General features: G+C 35.1%; 1 protein-coding gene across 8 annotated transcripts in view; it reads left to right on the top strand.

Moving 5' to 3' along the window:
- The window catches only part of PLXDC2 (plexin domain containing 2), a 328,341-nt gene that overhangs the window by 298,785 nt on the left and 5,489 nt on the right, over positions 1-24,067 (top strand). For 5 of the 8 annotated variants that reach the window (XM_087917531.1, XM_087917532.1, XM_087917536.1 and 2 more), the window contains 5 exons: positions 1,334-1,394; positions 2,471-2,621; positions 6,802-6,840; positions 11,478-11,638; positions 23,703-23,781. In XM_087917531.1, the coding sequence (XP_087773657.1) occupies positions 1,334-1,394; positions 2,471-2,621; positions 6,802-6,840; positions 11,478-11,638; positions 23,703-23,781 (491 nt within the window). Of the gene's footprint in view, positions 1-1,333; positions 1,395-2,470; positions 2,622-6,801; positions 6,841-11,477; positions 11,639-13,777; positions 13,905-23,702; positions 23,886-24,067 lie in introns of those variants that run through there. The other 3 variants (XM_087917533.1, XM_087917537.1, XM_087917534.1) reach the window with 3 other exon arrangements.

Consider the following 24,067-nt stretch of genomic DNA (forward strand, 5'->3'; position numbering starts at 1 on the left):
GCCATCTTGGGGTTTCCTCTTCTCATCGTGGCTGAGAGGGAAAGAAAGCTCTGGGTCAGGCAGGAGAGATGCAGTTTTCCGTGACCTCGCAGGGCACCCCTTTTGCTACAGGGCTATTTGGGTCCAGAATGCAGAGACTCATTCCTCGTGTCGAAACTCACTGCAACGTCAGCTGGAAGCCCCATTTTTCTCATGCAAGTTCTGAAGGTTGCTTTTAAAGGGATAGTCTATTCAGTTGGAATCAGGTTTCTTGAAAATTATTTGCAACCAAGAAAACAAATAAATACTTTTAAAGATTTAAAAAATCACACCTATAAAATAATTCTTGTTTAAAATTCTGTTGGCTTAATCTTTATTACTGGAACTTGGAAATATATTTAGCTTGATTTACAGAATTTAAAAATATAAATTGATTCATAATGCCACTCTAGGATTTCAATTTCATTTTATAGTAATTCCTATTTTATTGATTAGATTTATACTCAGCTGTTCTTTCAAGAGCTTGAAACGGCATACCTGGTACTCCTTCACCTTTATCCTATAGCAACAAATGTATGGGGCAATTTCTCAGAGAGTGACAATGATTGGCCCAAAGCTATCCAGCATCCTTACCTTCATAGTATACTTGAATCTGGCGTTGCTTCCAAGCCCAACATTTTAACTTCTCTGTCATAGTATACTGTTATGAAGAATAATTGTACCAGCTGTTTTTAAAACATATTCATTACCCATCATAAATTGTATTTTGCAAAAATCAGCTTCATTAATTTTAGTTAATTAGGACAAATTATTACAAGCAATGAAAAATGAATCTTAAAGCAAAGAATTTCCTTCAAATTGCCTTTGAGAATGTTCGGAATGAGTTCAACACCTGGCATATCTTTTGCAGACACTTATGGATGCCTTGGTGTCTTTGATAATCTACCACAATGAAAAAAAGGCTATAATGTACTTGGTGAATTATGGGAAGGAGATGCTGTATTTTAAATGTAGAAAATGAAGAAAAAAACAGAAGAGAATAAATTAAATTACTTTAAATCCACAGATTGGGGATCGATTCTTAATTTGCTATGAAGTGCGATGAAGTTATTAACTATCCAGAGCAAAAAGCAATGACATTCCAAATTATCTAATCATAAAAATTAATTCTTGTAGGAAGCATTAATCATTTTTAGTCAAAAAATAATTTTAAATGAAGTGAATAACCTCTTAATCATACAGATTTAGCTGCCTAGAAGTGAAGTTGCTTTCTCTCCTTTTTCTCCCTCTTTAGCCATCTAATCCATATTTCACTGGCATCTGATTGATTTTAATCTCTTTTTTATTTTTTAAGGTGTTCCAGTGGCTTTGATCGTCATCGTCAAGATTGGGTAGATAGTGGTTGCCCTGAAGAGGTGATATTCAGCTATCCTATATTTATAATTATATTATGAATAGTTGATTCTTAAAAAGAAGAGGATGTCTTAGACTACAGCCCTGTTAGAAGAATAAAGCTTCTCTGAACAGTATTTAAGTTTCTAGATTTATCCTTCTCCCTTAGAAAATCACTGTTGGCAGCTGAACATCTGTTCTGTCACTTACATCATGAGCCTCTGTGTTGAATCCAAATGTACTTCTCTGTGTCCTAACCATAGGTTTTGAATATGAAAAACTAAATCCAGAACTACCATCCCAAACTAAAATAAGTTTTATTTAGCTTGGATATTGTGTGATGGAAGAATATCACAATTATTGGACATATTTACCTTTTTTTCTAAAATAATAATAATAGCATTGGTATATACCATTATTTTGTTTATTAGTTTGGATGTCAGTATTGAAAAAGATGTTGAAGAACACTGATATTCGTTTGATGGGAAAGCCTTAACTTGATTTTGTGTATAAGTTAAGTTTTTCAAAATGAAATTAAATGAATTTTAACCCTGGAATCTGTATGTATGTATGTAATTCATATGTCCACTTGTTTCATGCTTACAGTGGTACATGCCCACCAATAATTAAATACAGTATAAGAGCATAAAACAAAAAAAGAAACAACAGCATAGAATACATATAATCTGCAACCAACATAAAAATCCACAACACGAATCAGAACAACCAATGCAAGGCTCAGACACCAAGATCCCTAGGCTCGTGACAAAACCATGTCTTTAAGGTCTTGCAAAAAAACAATAGGCATGAGGACCAATCTAATCTCAGAGCCAAACATTAGTTTGAAAGAAAAAAAGTAAATACAATGAACTATTTCATTCCATATTCTTTTTTCAGTTCTTTAGTGGCAAAGTTAATTGAGATTTTAATCTCTTTTAGCCAGCAAAAAATCCGATCTTTATATTTGCAAAGTCTTAATTTAAAATTTCCATGTTCACATATTATTGCATTTGTTGTGTTAGATATCTATAGAGCTCAGACAAATGACTTCAACTCAGAATCAATTATTTCCTTTCTTCATATTATTTTTCTTATGCAGTCAAAAAATAAGATTTGTGAGAACACAGACACAAATCAAACGCCTCTTCATATCACAACTGCACTACAGCAAACCACAACGAGACACAGAGTTTTAACAACTACCAAAGGAGCCATTATATCACATCTGCCAACTAGTCTACCCACGGAAGGTAAGATACTAGAGTCGAATATGTTATCAGCAATGTTTAAAATTTGCACCATAATTCTATCATATGAAATTTATCTATTCAGGAGATATAGTCCTTCAGTAATGCAATTACCAAAGATTTGTACCAAAGACCATGGTCCAAAACTCCCTATCACTACTATAAACAAAATCTTTCTATAATTTATAATAATTAAGTTTAAAACTAATTCTGTTTTGGGTTGAAGTTGACTTTCGGTATAATTAAGCAGCATAAATGGGGTCATAAAGTTAAAATACTTTCTGGGTTATTTAAATGTTAACTCAATATTTTAAAACCAGTTATTTGGAATCATTGAGATCTTCTACATTGAAACTTTTATTTTTTTGAAGTTTTTTTAACATCTTTAGTGGTCAAAAATACTGTTGGAGATTATTAGCTTTCATAAAAAGTTGAGTATTTTGCCATGTATTTCCCAAATGTGTTAAGTGCTTGTGTAAGAGGACTGTTTGAATTACGTGTGGAATGTACTGTTTTTGGATGTATATTTTCCAAATGTATTAAGTGCTGGTGTGAAAAGACTGTGTCAGTTACAGGTAGTATGCAGTGTTTTCCTGACATGTTTAATATTAAATCAGTATCTTGTAGAAGTGTGCAATATTTAGAATGAAAGATCTCTTTTATTAATGTGATGGTGTTGATATTGTTTACAAACTGGCAAGAAGGATGTTTTAAAAATAACTAACCTAAATAACATGCACAAAGTACAAGAATCAGCATATAAAAAGTAGATATCGAGAAGTGACCTGCAGAAATTGTGTATAAATATTTATGAATAGAGAAATATACAAGAAAGCGCAGAGGGTGGGATGATGAAAATGTAAACTACTGTAGAAAATGGATAGCATGAATTGGTACTTGAAAAATTGTGTAATGTTTTTTAAAAAACATAGAAGATCTGCCATTACAATTTCCATGATGTGCAAACTGTTGTATATACTCTTGTCTATTGTTTTGGTTTTTTTTATAAAACTCAGCATATTTATTTGACATGTACTAATTTAAATATAACTTTTTGGCTTCAGTTCAAAAATCAATGGTATATCCATGAGGTGGTAATTAACACAGTGTATTAACTATCTAGTCGGGTATTAGGTTTTTTTCCACTCTACATCTTTGTGAGAAGAGTGTACAGGTAGTCCTCAACTTAAATAATTTATTTACTGACTGTTAAAAATTGCAATAGCACTGAAAAAAGTAGTCATGTGATCAGAATTTGGACACTTAGCAACTGGTATGTGTTTATGAAGGTTACAGTGTCCTGGAATCATATGGTCACTTTTGCAATCTTTTGACAAGCAAAATCTATTGGGAAGCCAGATTCATTTAACTATATTACTAACTTAACAACTACAGTGATTCATTTGGCAACAGTGCAAGAAAAATTATAAAATGGAGCAAAATGTAAATAACAACTGTCTGGCTTAACAGTGAAAAATTTGGGCTCAATTGCAGCTATAAGTTGAGGACTGTCTGTATTAAAAAATTTTAATTTTGAATTGTCAATGATAATTCAGTAAAATAGAAATTCTGTTTTACTTGTATATTGCAAGACATTGTATAGTTATGATGTAGTTAGTTATTGTAAAACTTTTCAACAGAATTTCAGCTACATAGAAACCTTAAGCTTTTCAATCCTGCAAAGATAACACAAATAGAAGTCTCCTAATGCAAAGGACTATTTTTGAGTGTAAGAACCTGAAAGAAAAGTTTAAGCTCTGTCAACATAAGCTTTTGAGCTTTATTTCTATAATACTAGTTCTTAGTGAACAAAGTAATAGCAGAAAGCTGGAAGTATCACAGTGTGGAAAATGATATAAATGGTTGCCTATGTAGTGGAATCAAATGATCCTGATGTCTGAAGATCAGATAAAGATCATAAAGTTAGTACATTAGATAAATACTGCTCCTGTGGAACATGAAAAGATGTTCTAAAGCTCACATCTGAATTAGTTCTACCAATTGTTTTGCACTGCACATATACTGCACGAAACAGTTCCAGTTTGTCATTCCAGAAATTTTTGCAGCAAAAGAAATAGTTCCAGGAGTGCAAACTATCACCTAGAGTTTAAGAAAAAAGCCTCTGCTTCCTTTTGCTTGTTCATATTTTTGTTATTTCCCTTATTGCTATTCTGATGGTACTATTTCCTTCTTCCCTACATTATGATTACAGCCATCCCAGATAGTGTAATCCAAGATTAGAGCATTATAGTAAATATCTAATCCGCTTTTCTACCCAGTATTACTATTACTTAGAAAGTGTTGGGGATACAATTCAACGCTGGCATACACCCTGTTTCTCAAAATCCTTGCTTGGCTCAGCTGGGCCCTACCATGCAGGAAAATGTAGCAAATAATTAATTGCTGGCTTCATTTCTATTCTAATTTTCCCCATATGAAAAGTGAAGGATATTTGTAGGATTTTCTGCCTCATGGATTAGAATATCTTGAATGGTATTAACTACAGTGAATTTAGTCTTAGGCAGTAAAAAGTATTTTTGCCTGGCTGCTGTTGCCTGTATTCCCACTCCATCCATAATCAGACTTGCATATGCCGTCCAAAACCAAATCATAAGTGATTCAAACATATACAGCACCTTGAAGCAATGCCTCTCACTATGCTTAGGTGGGCTGCAAGCCAGTTGTTCTTCACTTGTCTTAAAGCAAACGTATTCCTTTCTTGAGGAGAGAAAGGAATGTACATTTGAAGTGTGTTGATCCAGTCGAACAGTGGCTCCTCTTTTCAGTGTTATAACAATAGCAATAGCACTTAGACATGCATATAGATATCGTTATATTTCCCATAGTGCTTTACAACATTCTCTGGGTGGTTTACAACATCGGCATATTTCCCTCAACAGTCTGGTTCCTTATTTTACTGAACTTGGAAGTTTGGAAGGCTGAGTCAACCTTGAGCTCCTCACAATCAAATTCCTGGTTGTGGGCAGTTAGCCTGCAATTTTGCATTATTATCACTGAGTCATCAGGACTTTGGTGATGTTCTACCATTCATTGCTGACTGCTATTTCATGATGTGCCACCAAATAGTCTCAGTAACACAGGGCGTTCTTCCTATCCAGTTACAAAGTTTCACATGTAAAAAGCATCAAGAAAATAAAGGCTCTTATGAAACACACACACCTTAGCAAAATCACATCAATTTCAAGCCCCTGTATTCTGCTAGCGAAACCTCAAAGTAAGTGTGCTGTTCCGGCACCAGAAAACAACATAAAACAGAATTTCCACAAAAAAATTTTTTTTTACTACAATATTATGCCCCAGCCAAACCCCTCATTAAAAAAATCCTAGGAGATTTACATTTCTAAAAACTTCATGACCCCCAATGCCAGGGATGATCTTCCTCTTCAGACTTCACTGGACAGGAACAGCTTAAATTTATGTATCTAAAATGTCTCAACTCAAAGGCCATTCATGATCAAAGCTATTACTACTATAAATAATTTTATTTTTAGCTTTCTAAACTGTATAGCCTACCTTTGATTGCTATATTACATGGTATGTGGTTGAACAAACAATCCTCTTCAAGCAGTTGCCCAATGTGCTTGTTTGTGACCAGCTCAGAATCAAACCAAATAAATTATTCCAACTGAATAATCAGCAATGTTTAGGATTGGTAAATTTCTTCAGACATTGTTGTCTTGACTTTCCTCTTCTCAATCAAAAAAGAGAAAACGAAAACATTCTCCACATCAGCTTAGCTCATCATGTTTACCTAAACCCATTTTTAATATTGCCTTTTATTGCTATAGTATAGTTTAGAAAACTTTGATATGGCAGTTTTAAAGATAAATCTCACCAATGACTTTGAAACAGCATAAGATCAGCTCTAAAAATTTTGTATAATAGTTAACAGTTTAACTTATGCAGATCTTTAATGCAACCATGAATTGCTATAGAAACCTTTTTTAAATCCCTCGATGATTCATAGGACTACTCTTCCAACTCTTATTCAAGAGTGTCACATTTGTATAAAATCATTTTAAACATATAATCCACTGATTGTGGATCAATTATTTCCAGTATCGGCACACTGCTATAAATAAATGTAAAATGCTATATAAACATAGCATTAGATGTTTAGATGAAATTCCTTTCTCTAATAGCTTTGAATTTCTTTTTCTAGATGATACCAAGATAGCTCTACACCTAAAAGATAATGGAGGTAAGAGCTGCTATTTTTTGGATTCAGATTACATGAACAGATCATCTAAATGCCATTCTATAAAACAAAATTGGTCTAGTAATTTATCCACTTATCTATGCTACAATACTAAGCAAGATATTCTGAGAGAAGCTTAGTATAGTCAGCTATCTTATTTTACATTACTCGTTGTATCAATGAAACAAACCTCTTTGAATGCTAAGTTATTTTTAGAATATATACCCTATCTTCACCTAGACAAATAAATGTAGATATAAATGTTCATATTTAAATCAGTGCACCTATTCATTGAATACAACAAAACAACAAGCTGAATCAACTCTGTCGATCAATGGGATGACAGATGTCACAGCCAGATCGCCCTTATTATTAGGCTGTTAAGAAGATTTAGCTCCTATTGCTGAAATAACTGTCTAACTATTAGTAAATCTGAATCAAAAATTATGATGTCTGGAAAACATCATCAGAGACATGGGTGGCAATTAGATGGTGAACCAATTGAACCGGTTAACACCTTTGTATATTTAGGTGTAACTTTTTGCAAGACTGGATCTTGGGTTTGCCATCATCAGCAGAGTACACTTAAAGCAAAAGCTTGTTTGAATTTACTGCTTAAATTAAAGAATCATAGTTACTCAGGCTCTCTAGCCCCATTAATTATAGTCTATAAAGCGAAGGTTACCCCCATGCTCTTGTATGGAGAAGAGGTTTGGGCTCTATATTCTACTACAGTATTAGAACAAACACAGTTCCAGCAGCCGAGATGTATTTTGGGTGTAGATCTAAGGATATATGCTGTAGCTGTTAGAGCTTAATTGAGGATTTATACAATTCATGCAGTGTCTAAAATCTATTTGATTGTTGCCTCTATAAGGCAACCTTGGTCTATATACTAAATGATTGATCCATTGGAAGCCCCATATCAAAACAACTTATCTTATGTGCGGCCAGAATTTGAAAACAACGTTTAATACAGGCGGGTGGACTCTGGTTAATGCTTCCCTCAAGAGGGAGCAATACCCCAGCACTTTAAGGGGGCTATGGTCTGTTCTCTTCTTAAAAAGCCATCACTCGATTCCACACAGTTGGATAATTTCTGACCTGTCTCCAATCTTCCCTTTTTGGAGAAGGTTGTTGAGAAGTGGTCACATGGCAGCTCCAGAGCTGATGATTCTCAGCTGTATGCTTCTGCCCGTGGTGAGTTAAATGATGCTGTGTCCTCCCTCTTGCAGTGCCTAGAGGCTGTTAGGGGCTGGATAGAGAGCTACGGGCTGAAACTAAACCCTTGCAAGACTGAGTAGCTCTGGATTGGTAAATTAAATAAATAAATATAAATAAATAAATATATAATATGGCGCAGTACTTGAGCAATATGGTTTAGTTGAGATTAGCATATATGGGACTGATGGGGTAGATTGTAGAGATGATACTGAAATATTTTATTTTATTATCTATATATTAATTTATTGTATTTTACTTCAATTTCATTTTAAGTTGTATTTTATTCCAATTCCATTTTACATTGTTTTATCAGATTTTAGTAATAATTTGTGTTTGGAACTCTGCACTTTGATATGGCCTATGGGCTAATCAATAAAATAAACTAACTAACAGTATGAAAATAACAAGCATTGTCAGTTTTAGATACGTGATCAGACCTTTTTTATTTTCTATTTTTGATATATAGACAAGTCCAAGGAAATGATAAATGTCAGAGCCTGCACTACTTTAACTTTTTTGCTAACTCTTTTTTTTTTCAAATGTTGGTGTCTTGAATCAATCAGGCTCACTTAAATTAATATCCATTTATCTCACATTAAGGCAATAATGGGATTTCGGGAATTGAAAACCTATTATTATTAGTCATAACGAAAATATCAAATTTAGATTTTGTTCTTAACAATTTGGAGTTAAGCAAGGAAATTATTGTAATGCTTTAGAACCATTTCTTCTGTGTTTGTTGTACTTTACAAAAATCAAAATTAGATGTGCTGTATTTACTGAAATATTTTATGGATGATGATAATGAATTTAGGTTTCATTTTTATATTCTGTTTTGTTGCCTTTAATCCTATATGCACTAGTTAGAAATAAGCTAGTTAATGTTTCAAATTGTTTAAATAAATATTACCCAAATCAGCCTGACTTACATTTCACCATTAATTGGTAGAAGCAATGGAAAGATACGGTTGGATCTGCCCAACCTCTAAGTTTCCTTTTGAGAGAGTTTTGTCTGGTTTTGGGAGATCTCTCTGACTTTCGAGATCGTTTAACTTTTAGCCTATTTCTATTCTACTTTTCAAGCCTATATTTTTTATTCATGAACTTATGACTTATTTTAAATATTGTATTATCGCTGAAACACTTTTTTCACAATTGTGCAAGTTGTGCCAGTTGTGAATAATGGGACCACAGTATGCTGCACCCCAAATACAAAGATTGATTTTTTTCAACTATTGTAACTTTTATATATATATATATATATATATATATATATATATATATATATATATATATATATATATATATATATATATATATATTATATAAATTACAACAAAAATAGAAAAATAAGGAACTAAAATTTAAAGTAAATTGAAATGGTCACTAAATAAAGCAGTTAGTAAACAAGGACTATTTATGTTTCTTTTTTACTAACTAATGTACTAAGCACTAACAGAACTAAGAAAGTGGGTGAAAACGTATCTCCAATTTCTTGGGGGAGTGAAGTTTTGGAAAATTCGTTCACTAATATGCCTTTTTTTAAAGCATAGCTACATTTTTTTCTGTATTTCAATCACAAACTGGTGGGAAATTAAGCTGCTACTTTTCTGCAAGCACAAAATAAAGATGTGATTGCAGATTTTCCACCCCTACCGTATAGTCATTTCCATTATTTTTCATTTTGTGGTCCTAAGGAAAACAGCACTTTTCATATCAATAAATTATGACTTGGTGTTGATACTGCTTTACTTCTACTTAAAAGGGCTTTTAAAAATATTCTTCTTGCAAAAAAATGCTGAAGTGATTCATTCTGAGAAAACAGCCTTGCAGATTATTAATCCTTATTTTGAGGCAATTTAATGTAGTTGAATTAATAAACTGTTTTTGTATTAACATGTATCAATGGCCTTTGGAAGGTTAAATCCTTGTTATTCCATTTCTTGAAATTTATCCAAAGTGGTCTTTTATGTGAGTTTTCTACTAACATATATATTAGAGAAAAATAAACAGATATTTTGGGTTTGTTTTTAATAAAATGTGTAGCCACTTAGCAGTAAAACATAAAATAATTGCTCTGAGTCAATAGCAAATTATCAGGATTTGCTGTCTGTGCTAGTTTATCTAATTCTATAACCTTTGCATAAAATAAATATTTATTATAATGAATACAGTACATTTGATTTGATTGTATGTGCTTCTACAGCAGGGGTGTCAAACTCATGTCATCATGGCGGTATCACGTGGCATATCGGAACTTTTTTTCCATTTGTTAAACCGGGCATGGGTGTGGCCAGCGCGTGACACATCTTGACACAGTTTGGCAGCTCTGTTCTACAGTGTAGAAGTGTTTGAGTTGTATATGTTAGTGCAGACTTTCTTAAAGTTTTTTCTCTCAGGACCTGTTCACACTTTTTGTTATGAAAAACCCTTAAAAAGCTTTTGCTTGTGTAGGTTATATTTATTGTTATTTACTGTATTAAAATTTAAAACTAATACTTTTGCTTCTTACAATTGTGGTATTTTAATATATTATTTTTCAACCCAAGATGGCAAATATTTTTGTTTTTGTGGGCTACTCAGAGAGGCTTGGGGATATCAAGGGTCCTAGGAGCACAGAGGTAATCCTCATTTATTTATCCCGTAGTGTTTCATTATGGCATTATAAAAATGTAACAAATAAAATTTTGGGGATTATCCAAAATCCAAATTAATCTTGGCCATCTGCTATTTGCCAGTAGCTACTAAAATAATTAAACTTCTAACTAACTAATTGCTATCAAGTAACTAAATAGTAACCAAATTGATCAGAACCATAGTTGGAATTTTTTTGAGAAAGATAGGTTTGCTGCAGGACAAAGCTTCCTCAGATGTTTGTATTTCTTTTTATTAATACACAACATGGCACATAATACTATAAAATGTAGTAAAATTGTGGCTTTTAGCAATATTTTATATGCTAGTTGGATTCTCTTCAGACTCAGAATATTGATAGATTGTTTAATACCCATATGCTCCACAATAAGACAGAAGTTTAGAAATGGTAATTCGTACATCTCAGATTTAATTGATTCTTCTCAGAAGCCATGAGATTTGATGATGACATTTAGCTTTTAAAATAGTAATGCTGTCTGCAGGTAATTTTTAATATGTTATTAGGAAACCAAAGATGGAGATACTGCATGATTTAATTTCGAGAGTAGTAAGTGGCATGAATAAAAGTGGACTTTAATATTGTTTATTAATCTAGAAATAATAAGACATCTGGAAATTGTCTTTGCAGAGATATTATAATGAGTATTTAGTGCAGAAAAAGGCATGCCTCATTTTGTCAAGGCAACAGATTATTATATATGAGGAAAATAAAAGAGCTGAAATGAATTTGTGCCAAGCTTAATCCTTATTTTTCTTAACAGCCTCCACAGATGACAGCGCAGAAGAGAAGAAAAGTGCCTCTCTTCACACTGGCTTAATTGTTGGGATTTTCATTTTGGTTCTAATAGTAGCTGCAGCAATCCTTGTGATTGTTTATATGTATCACCATCCCACCTCTTCAGCCAGCCTCTTCTTCATTGAGGTAAATTGTGTTTTTCATAATTGGTGTACAGCCTACAGTATGGTGAAAAGCTGGCTTTTATCATCTGCCCTGAAACAGTGCAATATTTTCAGACACCAAGTAATATTAGCCTTTGTTTTTGCCTGGCATGTTGTTGTTATTTGTGCTACATTTGCAGGTTGATCTGGTAAAGCATGGAGCACTTCATCATGATTCCCCACCCCACCCCCCAGAACATTGTGTTAAAAAGACAGCTTTTCGAAAATGACTGGTTTCTGTTCATAATATTTCCTGAAAAAAATCTCCCCACCCTCCACCTCCCCCCAAGACTTTGATTCATCTTAGAAATAGTTTGTCATGAGTTTTGGGTGTCATGATGATCTTAGTGTCAAATGTAAATTTAGTACATTTATTTAGTTATCATGTTTGTACCAGACCGCAGTCATATAGAAATAATCTATGTGACTCTGAAGTGAAACTTCTCCACTGGGCTTTCTTAATACCAATTCAGAAGGCTGTCTAAGAATTATAACATTGCTCTTTGGAGTATCTGGGAGTGCCTATGAGGGACAAATGTTCTAAGTGCATTTTACTTCTAAAAGCAATACTGAAAAAGTAAGGAACAGAGTACCTTTAAGAATAATATTTTGGCATTAGGCCACTTGGTTAGAGATAGGAAATATGATGCAGGTAACTGCCAGATGAAAAGAGTGTTTGACAAATTGATAATGTGAGATATGTTACTTGGTCCCATCAACAGAAGGAAGATACTTTTAAAATTGAACAAACAAAAAATACCATCATCACTGGCTTCCCCTTCCCTTCAAATTATGTATTGAATTATTTCTCCTTCCCCTCTTGGAAAAAAAACAACTTTCTTTAGCAATAAAATCTTTACATCAGAGTCCCAATTCAGCCTTTTTTTTAGGATAAAGCTATCTGATGTATTTGAAAAATGAAAAGTTTCCCTCCCTAAAAAACAAATTCTTCACCCTTCTTTCAAATATTTCTTTTAAATATAGAACTATTTATACTCTAATGTCTTTTTATTAAATATTATACACCTGTAGCCTTCCCTTTATTATCTTTAAAAGTGATTTGGTTGAAATATTTCTGTAGATGCTTTCTTTTTTTTATGATGTTAAATAGCACATGTATACTCAACTTAGCACTGAAAAAAATACTCTTCAGTCCTCACATTTATAATTTTTGCAGCATCCCTGCAGTCAAATTTGGGCCATAGGGAATAATACAGTATATAATTATGATGGTTCTAACAAGCAAAATCAGTGGAATCCCAGATTCATTTAATGACCTCACGATTCATTTAATAACTTCAATGATACACTTAACCATGATAAAAAAAGGGTTGTTAAAATGAGGCACTAGTCATTTAACAACTGCTTTGCTTAACACAAAAATGCTGGTCTTTATTGTGGTTGGAAGTTGAGACCACCTGTTGAGGTAATTCCCCGTTAGGAGAATGAGCGCATACAGGGAGACGTAGTGAGAGTAGTGAAGAATAATACACACACAGCACACAGATACACCGTACAGTAAATGTAAGTTTTTACGTCAAATAAACATTTAAGCACAGTCCAAGATAAGTAGTCCAAGTCATTCACAGGTAAGGCAGTCAGTGTTCAGTTCAGGGATAATCCAAATATCAAAGTCCAGTATCAAAAAACAGTTCGGTAACAGACTTACATCAACAATCATTAACAGTCATTAGGAGGAATAGCAAAACTCTCCAACAGAAGGAAACAGAGACTCACTCACTTCTGAGACTAAACAAGCCAGGTTTCTGGCTCCATCTTATGGCTGTATGAGAAAGCACACCTAATTACAGTTTTAGGATTCTCTTAAAGATACAGTATTAAAATGTCTATCCTAGTTTATATGTTTCTAACCCAAATAACTGTTAGATGACTTACATTCCTAACATTCTCCCCTTTTGGGTAGGACAATATATACAACTTTACATTCTAAGTCCATAATCCTCGCAGCACGCCTTATGCTTTATAGAGTCTTGGGCCTTTGTAAAATGATCTGCTATATTGTTTTCTGGCATACGGTATTCCAGCTTAATCATCTTATTTTGCATACATTGTCTCACATTTAAATATCTTAAATCTATGTGTTTTGTTCTTGTTTTAACAGCAATATTTGAAGCCATCTGTATTGCTGATTGGTTGTCTTCGTAAATAACAATAGAATCTGTTACATCATGTCAATCAATAATTGCTTATAATAAACTAAATCTGTACATAATAAAGATAAACATGAGAATTCAGCCTCCATTGTTGACAAACTTACATGTTTCTGTCTAATAGACCTTCATCCAATCAACACTTTTCCCAATAATACAACAGTACCCAATATAGATTTTCATGTATTTATGTCTGTAGCAAAACTTGCATCAGCATATGCAGTTAAATTCAGTTCATTTTTAGGTTCCAAATACAATGCATAATGCATTGTTTGTTTCAGATATCTTAGCACATGTTTAGCAGCTTGCCAGTGCCTTTCAGTTGGCTCAGCGTTAAATCTCACTAATTGGTCAATGCTGTATGCTATATCTGGCCTTGACCAATTACTGAGATAAGATAAACTACCAATCAAGGACTGATAAATGTTCTTATCAAAAATAGGACTTTGAACATCACTATGGCTAAACTCCTGGCTCATTGGTGTCTTAGCCAGTTTACAAAGTTCTATTTTAAAACTTTTATTAATTGGTTAATTTTATCTGCCTTTGAGATCTTGTATCCTCCCCTAGTTCTTTCTATCTTTAAACCAAGATATTGTTTGATTTCTCCTAACTGTTTTATCTTAAATTTCTTCTCTAACAGTGAGATTATTTTAGTAGCTTCTTGTTCAGTTTTGGTGATTAATGCTATGTCATCAGTAAACAATAGCAACAATGAGATTACATCATTACTTTCTCTTTTAAACAAACATGGATCAGCCATGCCAGCTAAAAAACCTATCTTAGTTAATTCTTTAACTATACATTGGTTCCACTCATATCCTGATTGGTTCAAGCGATAAACACTCATTTTCAATCTCCAGCAACCAGTTGTATTATCATTTTTAATACCTAAAAGTTTCCTTAAATAAATAGTGTGTTGCAATGGTGCATGCAGATATGCCATCTCTACATCCAAATGATTTACAATGTATTTCTCCTTAGCTGCCCACACCAATGCTGCCCTTAATGTAGTAGCCTTCAGACTAGGTGCAAATACCTCATCATAGTCATTTGCTGTCTGATTGAACCCTTGTGCTACTAACCTAGCTTTATGGGTAACCTAGCTTTATGGGTAACAGTCCCATCTACACCTGTCTTTAGTTTATATATCCATTTACATCCTATGGCATAATAATAATAAATAATAAGAATAAGAAACATGGTGGCGCCCAACTAGGAAGGTGAGGCTCTCGCTCCTGGAGCACTATCTCCCTATAAAGCCACCACCTGCACCAGAAATCACTTTTAAAGCTGCCGCCTGCACCAGTAACCGTGAGTAAACCAGAGCCCAAAAAACAAGTCCAAAAACGCTGGATTCAGAAGCCATGGAGCCCTAATAATGCTGGCGGAGCTCCTGCTAGCTGATCCGGAACCTTCCTCTCCTTCCTCAGAGAAGTGAAGCTCTTTCCATCGAACCCTATTAACCACACTGGTGGAGCTCTTGAACTGGATCACTTGGAGCCAGCAGAGTGCAAACAACGTACCTACATTTAAATCCCTCACACAGCTGATAGAAGTATCTTCCACGCCAGTGAATGTGTTTCCATTAATATCCCCCACACAGTTTCCCCGGAGCCACATCGAACAGCTGGCAGGGAGAAACAAGGAGGGAGGAGAAAGTCCTGAGGCTCTTAGGAGCCGAAAATCACCCTGGACGGGTGGTAAAGGCAGAGGAATGCTTCAGTGGTCGCGAGGAGAGGAGAGTCTCCTCGACTGACCCGAAGAAAACCCCTCCATCCGAACTAAAAAGAGAACTGCCAGCATGGCTAAATCGAAGCCAGGAAGGCAGCTGAGACAGAAGTGAAAAAGAAAGGAAAGATCTCTAGCGTGCTTAGTCTTGGTAAGAATCACTCCAATTTCTGCAGTGGAATTTTCCTTGTAAAGTAGGACTCAAAGGAGGAAAATAGCTATGATTAACGATCTGGAGTGACTGTCAGATTTAATTTTTTTAAAAAGATATTGCAACTAGAAGTAACTTTAAAATTAAAGACAGATTGGATTGGTCAACCCAAATTTCTGGACTGTATTTTTACTACTACTCCACTTGAAGAACTTTGGGAAACTATTGGAAAACAATCTTATTCGGAGACATATTGATTGTAGTTAAAGTGTTTTAATTCAGCGAGTTTTGCTCTCTTTCAAAAATCCAGTGTGCTTTGAACATCTTGTTACAGCCTATTGTTTACAGAGTAATAGCAGCAGCAATCAGAGCAATAAATTCTTCCCACCCAGTAAATCATAGCTGCTAGTAAAACAATTAACCCTTTCCTTGCAGACTCTCAATACTACCTCATTACTTTAATCAAACACTGATTAATTTATTACCTCAAAACTTACAACTTTTCTACCTCATCACCTATATCAATGATTAGATAATCAATTTCTATAAAATATTTCATTAATAGTTTAACTGATTTATTGTTTTAATTGATTAGTATGATTAGAGTGTTTAGTGCAAATAGTGTGATTACTGATTAGTTTAAAAGATCAAGATTCATGTAATTTAATTGATTAGTAAAATCAGTGATTTAGTGAATTTAATTGAACAGTGTGATTAATGATTAGTGTAATTAATTGATTAGCAATTAGTGTAATTAATTGATTAGGCTGATTGTTGCTTAGGAAAATTATTTGACTAGAGAGATTACTGTAATTGATTGATTGGTGTGATATTGGCTATATTGATTGCCCAAAATTGTTCCATTAATTAATTTAATCAATGTTCCATCTTAACAAACCTACCATGCCAAGAAAAAAATCCAATTCCAAACTACAACCTAAAGAGAAAGTAATCCCCACCAATGAACCACAAGACTCCTTCACATGCCTTAAATGCTACAAAACTCTAAAGGATAATGAAAACTCCATCAAATGTTCTCTATGTAACAAATATGCTCATCATGACTGCTTGGGATTATCCGAGCAAATGATTCAATACCTAGAATCATCCAATGAGTTTCCATATCTCTGCATATCATGCAGACCCAAACTGGATCTGTTTGAAAGAGTTGATACCATAGAAACACGAATAACATCCCTTGACACCATAGTAGCATCCTTGGACGCCTTAAAAGAAAGATTATCCAACCTTGAAAAAAAAGACATAATGCAAAAACCTGAACCTCCAATAGCTACAAACCACATCTCTACCCAACAACCACAACTCAATCCACAACCCAATCCACAAAAAAACATAAGCCAGACAAATGATATCCCAATCCTCATCAGAGAAGCTGTTGAGTGTGAACGGAAACGTCCAAATGCCATCTTATTTGGTCTAGAGGACATCAATGGTAATGATGACATCACAACTGTCCGAAACATCATCAGTGATTATCAAGCATCATCCATCTCCCCTGATGAAATACTTGACATTATCAAGCATCAACCATCTCCCCTGATGAAATACTTGACATTTCCCGCATTGGCCCCACGCTTCTGCAGGGTCATTTGCAAAAATGAATCAAGCAAATGTAAATTCATTTACACTATAAATTCACTCGCCAAAACCAACACCAACCATAAGAACCTCCGTTGTTGTCCTGACTTAACCATACAGCAACGTGCCCGTTCCCGTGTACTCTGCACTGAACTCAAAAAACATCTAGACAATGGAGAGAAGGACCTGTACATTGACTACCATGCTGACTGTATCAAAAGTAAGTCACACAACCCGCAACTCAGCTTTAACCTTCAACCACAACCCTACCTTAACCAATCCACCATCACCCAAGACTAGGCACACATGCACCTAACTACCTCAATTCCAACTACTGCTGGCCTTAAATGCAAGCTACTCAGTGCAAGAAGCCTTGCAAATAAAATACCTGAATTTCTTCTCTTACTAAATATGGCTAAATTTGACATCATATTTGTCTGTGAAACATAGCTCAATGCATTTCTCCCTGACTCCATTACCACAGTAAGAGACTATCATGTTTACCGATCAGATCATGAAATTCGTAGAGGAGGTGGTGTTGCTATCTTCTATAAAAAGTCCTCACATCTAAAAAACATCCAAGTTACCCAGGAGCTTGCTCTTCCTAAGACCCTCATCTGTGAACTATCCTTAAATATCACATTTCGATTCTTACTATGTTACAGAGCCCCTGATTATGACATCAAACATGTAAACTAGCTAAATACACTACTAACATGGGCAGCATCCTGCCCACACGCTTTTATCTTTCTTGGTGACTTTAATCTACCTCATATTGACTGGACCCTAAATGAATGTACAACTGAACCCATACACGCAACCTTCTACAATGCTGTTACAAATCTGGGACTGGAACAACTAGTAACCAACACACTAGACTAAACAACTGCCTCGATCTCATCTTCTGCAATAGTTTGAATTTAATTTACGGAATACAAACTAAAGAACCCTTTTCCAGCAGTGACCAAAATATGATTGATTTTTGTTTCAACATATGCCCACACAAAAATCATCACAATGATGTAATCCCCAATTATAACTTCAAAAAAGGCAATTATCATCTTATAGACAACGATCTCTCATCCCTTGATTGGCAATCTCTATTCACTGGATTCAATACTGTTGAAGACCATTACAACATATTTTTACTTGAAGTCAAAAGAGTCATCAAACTACATGTACCAACAACAACTCCCAAACCAAAAAAAAACAAACAGAGTACCCATAACAATAAGGAAACTTCAATCCAAACAGAGATCACTCTGGCGGAAAAACAAATCTGGTCATGTTGCCAATTTCAAAAGCCGATACAAAAATTTCTGCCACCACATAAAGACTGAATGCACCAATTATCACATTAAACAAGAGGAAAACCTTCTATGTACCAATTGCACCCGCGCTTTTTACAATTTTGTAAACAACAAACTAAAAGACTCAAGGTCCATTCCACCTCGATAGGACCTAATGGTAAAGACTGCAACGACGACACCATTAAAGCCAACAACTTTAACACATTCTTCGGCTTAGTATTTGTAAACAGCAATGGATCGTGCCCAGTATTTTCTAGCTGAACCACAGATAACTATAATGATCTAATACATATCTATTTTACAGAAGACAATGTTGAAAAAGCACTACGCAATCTAAAACCATCTCTATCTATTGGACCGGATGGAATATGTGCCTACTTCTTTAAAAAGCTATCCACTGCCATAGCCAAACCTCTAAGCATAATCTTTGAAAAATCTTTCAGGACCAGCTCCTTGCCTAACCTATGGTCACAAGCCACGGTCATCCCCATCTTCAAAAAGGGAAACCCCAGCTTAGTTAAAAATTACAGACCAATCTCTTTATGCTGCATCACCTGTAAAGTCATGGAATCAATTATTAACCAATTATTAACCAATCCATTATCCTCCACTTAGAGACAAACAACCTACTCTCCAATAAACAATTTGGTTTCAGAAAAAAATATCCTGTAATCTGCAACTCTTACACTGCAAAAACATATGGACTACACTACATAGACTTCTGTAAAGCCTTTGATTCAGTGGTACATGACAAACTACTCCTAAAAGTAAAATCGTATGGTAACTCTGGACAACTGCATAACTGGATAGAAGCATTCCTGTCAAGCAGATAACAAATGGTCAAAATTGGGAGTGTCCTATCAAATTCTGTACTTGTCAATAGTGGTGTCCCCCAAGGCAGTGTTCTAGGACCAACTCTCTTCATACTCTACATAAATGACCTCTGTGATCATATTAAGAGCAACTGCGTTCTTTTCGCTGATGATGTAAAGCTGTTCAATACCACAGACAATACTGCTACCCTTCAAAAAGATCTTGACTATGTATCAGAATGGTCAAACAAATGGCAACTTCAAATCTCAACAAATAAATGCTCTGTCTTACATATTGGCAAAAAAAATCAGAAAATAAAATACAGGCTGAATAGTCAAGATCTTATTGATGATCCAAGCTCTGTAAAGGACCTTGGAATACTCATCTCTAATGATCTAAGTACTAGAGCCCACTGTAACTACATAGCCAAAAAGGCATTAAGAGTTGTTAACCTAATCCTACATAGCTTTTTCTCTGATAATATCACACTACTAACTAGAGCATACAAAACATTTGCTAGACCTATATTTGAATACAGCTCATCAGTCTGGAACCCACATTACGTATCTGATATTAGCACAGTTGAGAAAGTCCAGAAATATTTCACAAGAAGAGTTGTCCACTCCTCTACTTGTTGTAGAATACCTTATGCCACCAGACTTCAAATTCTAGACCTAGAAAACCTTGAATTACGCCATCTTTGGTCTGATCTAAGTATGGTATATAAAATCATACATTGGAATGCCCTACCTGTCAATGAATACTTCAGCTTCAACCATAACAACACAAGAGCACACAATAGATACAAACTCAAGGTTAATCGCGCACCAAACTTGATTGCAGGAAGTACGACTTCAGCAACAGAGTTGTCAATGTTTGGAATACTCTACCTGACTCTGTGGTTTCTTCCCCAAACCCCAAAAACTTTAACCTTAGACTGTCTGCTATTGACCTCACCCCTTTCCTAAGAGGTCTGTAAGGGCGTGCATCAGCGCACCAGCGTGCCTACCGTCCCTGTTCTATTGTTTCTTTTATTTTTCTTATATGTACCCATTTCATGTGTTTATAACTATGTATATACTTATGCCTATTATCTTGTAAGCAATTGACAAATCAAATAAAATAAGAAATAAATAAAGAAATAAAAATGTTTACCTGGTGGTAACTTAACATTTTCGTATACTTCCAACTTTTTTAATGATTCCACTTCCTTATCCATTGCTACCTGCCAAGCAGCCTGATCCTTAGCAGGATACAGTTTCAATTCACTATAATTACTTGGAACTGTATTCACTTGGCATACAACATTAGCCTGATATCTATCAGGTGGTCGTGTTACTCAGGTTGAACGTCTTGGTAATACATGGCTTATTGGTGGACTCACCTGTTCCACCTGCTCCTGTTCTTCTACTTCTTCCTGTGCCTGTTCTACTACTTCCTCCTGTGCTTCCTCTTTAATGGCTATTCGTGGTTTACTGATTTTATCTTTAGGGACTTTTTGGGTGTCAATAATAATATCATTTCTGGATTCCTGTTCCAGTTTATCCCACCCAACATGCTCAAGAAATTTTGCACTAGCACTACAATAAACGTGAGCTGTGCCTTGATCCCAGAATCTAAATGATCTATGTTTGGCCTCATAACCTATAAAAAATAACTTCTTAGCTCTATGTTGCCCTTTCAGTGTTACTTGTGAGGGAATATGCACCCATGCTGGAGCTCCAAATGTGTGTAGGTAACTTAAATTTAGTTTTCTGCCATGCCAACAAGTGAATGGCAATTCACCAATTGTTGTGTTAACTACATTGTTTAACACATGGTTACTACACGTTATGGCTTCACCCCACAGTGTTTCAGGCAAACCTGAGTCAGATAACATAGTACGAGCCATGGCTTGTAATGTTTGCCCCCTACGTTTTACAAACGAGTTATGTTGTGGTCTGTAAGGTGCAGAACATTTATGCTCAGCACCAGCCAATTTCAACATATTTGGGAATCTCTTGTTAACAAACTCAGTCCCGTTATCACTAACTATAGTAATTACTTTACTTTTCATTTTTCTCTCAGCAAACCTTAGCCAGTTAAAGAAATGTTGGAATGTTTCTGTTTTGTTTTTCATAAGATAGAAGAAACCATATTGTGAGTAATGGTCCATAATACTCAAAATAAAGCAGGCACCTCCTAAACTAGGTTTCTTAGGACCAATTATGTCAGCAAAAACAACCTCTAAAGGTTCTTTGGTCTTAACCCCATTAAGTCTGTTTTCTGGAGTAATGCTTTTCTCTTGGCTACAAGCATTACAGTTTAAATACTTGCTACAGGGTTTCAATTTTACTTCCTCTGACAATTCAACAGTTTGTTTGAGCATTTTGAAATTAATGTGCCCCAGACGTCTATGCAGTAAATGTATACATTCATCATGTGGCTTAACATTGTTATAAACCAAGTTAGCCATCTTCAACTGGTCATCATGTATCACATATAAGTCATTCTCTAATGTAGCAGTAACACTTTTACCCTCTTTCCCTATTATACGGTATCTCCCCTAAAGGTTACTACATAACCAATATTAACTAAAGCCCTTGCTGATAATAAATTACATTTCACTTTAGGTACATATAACATAGTTAAATGCTCGTTTATACAAGAACAATATGCAGTACCTTCACCAGATGCCTTCATCTTCCATCCATTTGCCAAAGATACATGTTTTTTACTTGTGGACATATTTATAAACCTCTCTCTATTTTTAGTAATGCATTGTGATGCTCCACTATCAACAACCCACAAATCATGGTTTACAGTTGAATTGCTAGACATAGCTAAACTAACATTTTTCTTAGCCTTTTGGTGATTACCAGTATTCTGTCATTTTTCCTTCTTACAGAATCTAACTACATGTCCCCTAGCTCCACAAGAAAAACATTTCCTAACAGTATAGACAGTTGAACACAAATCTTCTTCTTGTGGTTGTTCCTTCCTCAGTTGGTCCCTATCGAGCCATCTTCTTGCCTCTTCTAACAGCCTTCCGATTATGTCAGTCAGTGTCAGTTTATGTGTCAGGACTTCCAGTGAAGATACATAATCATCATAACTTTCATCCAATGAGGAAAGAATGATGTAAACTTGATGCAGCTGTGAAAATATCAGTTCCTTTTTATGTAGCTCTTGAAAAGTTATTTTTATGAAGTTCAAATGAACTAACATATCTCCACCTTTCAAAAGATGTGCTCTAAACAGTTTGCGTGTAAGATGTATGTGTGCACCTACACTGTCACGAACATAAATCCTCTTCAAATTCTCCCAACACCTAGCAGCAGACTCTTCTCCACGAATATGGACTAGCTGCTGGTCACTCAGTGTTAGTCCAATTATACAAAGAGCTCATTTGTTGTTCCATTTAAAAGTCAGCTAACTTCTTGGCATCGTCCTCATTTTCTGGATCCCAAGCATTTACATCTGGTGGATCTTGAACTACATTCCATAACCCTTCTCTACGCAGAAGTAGACTGCACTTCATAGACCAGGAAACATAGTTTTTTCCATCCAACCGGGTTATCAGTGATAGACTTGTTGAAGTGTCTTCTGCCATCTTTACCAGGATATTAACCCACAATTAAACAGTAAATAGCTGTCTGTATACAGTACTGTGTATTCACACTAACTCTCAGTTATCTGAGCCTGGTATGGCCTGGGCCCATAACCAATGTTGAGATAATTCCTCGTTAAGAGAATGAGCGCATACAGGGAGACGTAGTGAGAGTAGTGAAGAATAATACACACACAGCACACAGATACACCGTACAGTAAATGTAAGTGTTTACTTCCAATAAACGTTTAAGCACAGTCCAAGATAAGCAGTCCAAGTCATTCACAGGTAAGACAGTCAGTGTTCAAGGATAATCCAAATATCAAAGACCAGTATCAAAAAATAGTTCAGTAACAGACTTACATCAATGATCAGTTAACAGTCATTAGGAGGAACGGCAAAACTCTCCCAACAGAAGGAAACAGAGACTCACTCACTTCTGAGACTAAACAAGCCAGGTTTCTGGCTCCATCTTATGGCCGTATGAGAAACCACACCAATTACAGTTTTAGGATTCTCTTAAAGATACAGTATTAAAATGTCTATCCTGGTTTATATATTTCCAACCCAAATAACTGTTAGGTGACTTACATTCCTAACATCACCTATATAGGAATAAGTGTGGTAATTATTCATAACAATTCCAGTACTGTGAATTCTTTGTGCCATGTGTTCTCCTCTAGCGTCGCCCAAGCAGATGGCCTGCAATGAAATTTCGGAGAGGATCTGGACACCCCTCCTATTCTGAAGTGGAACCAGTTGGTGAGAAGGAAGGCTTCATTGTATCAGAGCAATGCTAGGATTATTCTGTGACAAATCACCAGTACTGGCCTACTGGTGTGAGAAGTTTATTCTGCCTCACATTTTTTTAAAAAAGAAACTTGAAGCTGCTGTAACCTGAGAAAGATAGCTGGGATTTCTGGAACAACCACAAAGTGGGGGAGACACTAAATGATGACCCTTTATAGAGTGTTTTGTTTCAGAGCCATCTGGCATGCAATATTTCAGAAACATGTCTCTGAAATACTGATAATCTGAAAACAAAGAA

The sequence above is a fragment of the Pseudonaja textilis genome, chromosome Z (assembly GCF_049901715.1).
Source record: "Pseudonaja textilis isolate UNSWEBS1 chromosome Z, rPseTex1.2, whole genome shotgun sequence".
NCBI lineage: Eukaryota > Metazoa > Chordata > Lepidosauria > Squamata > Elapidae > Pseudonaja > Pseudonaja textilis.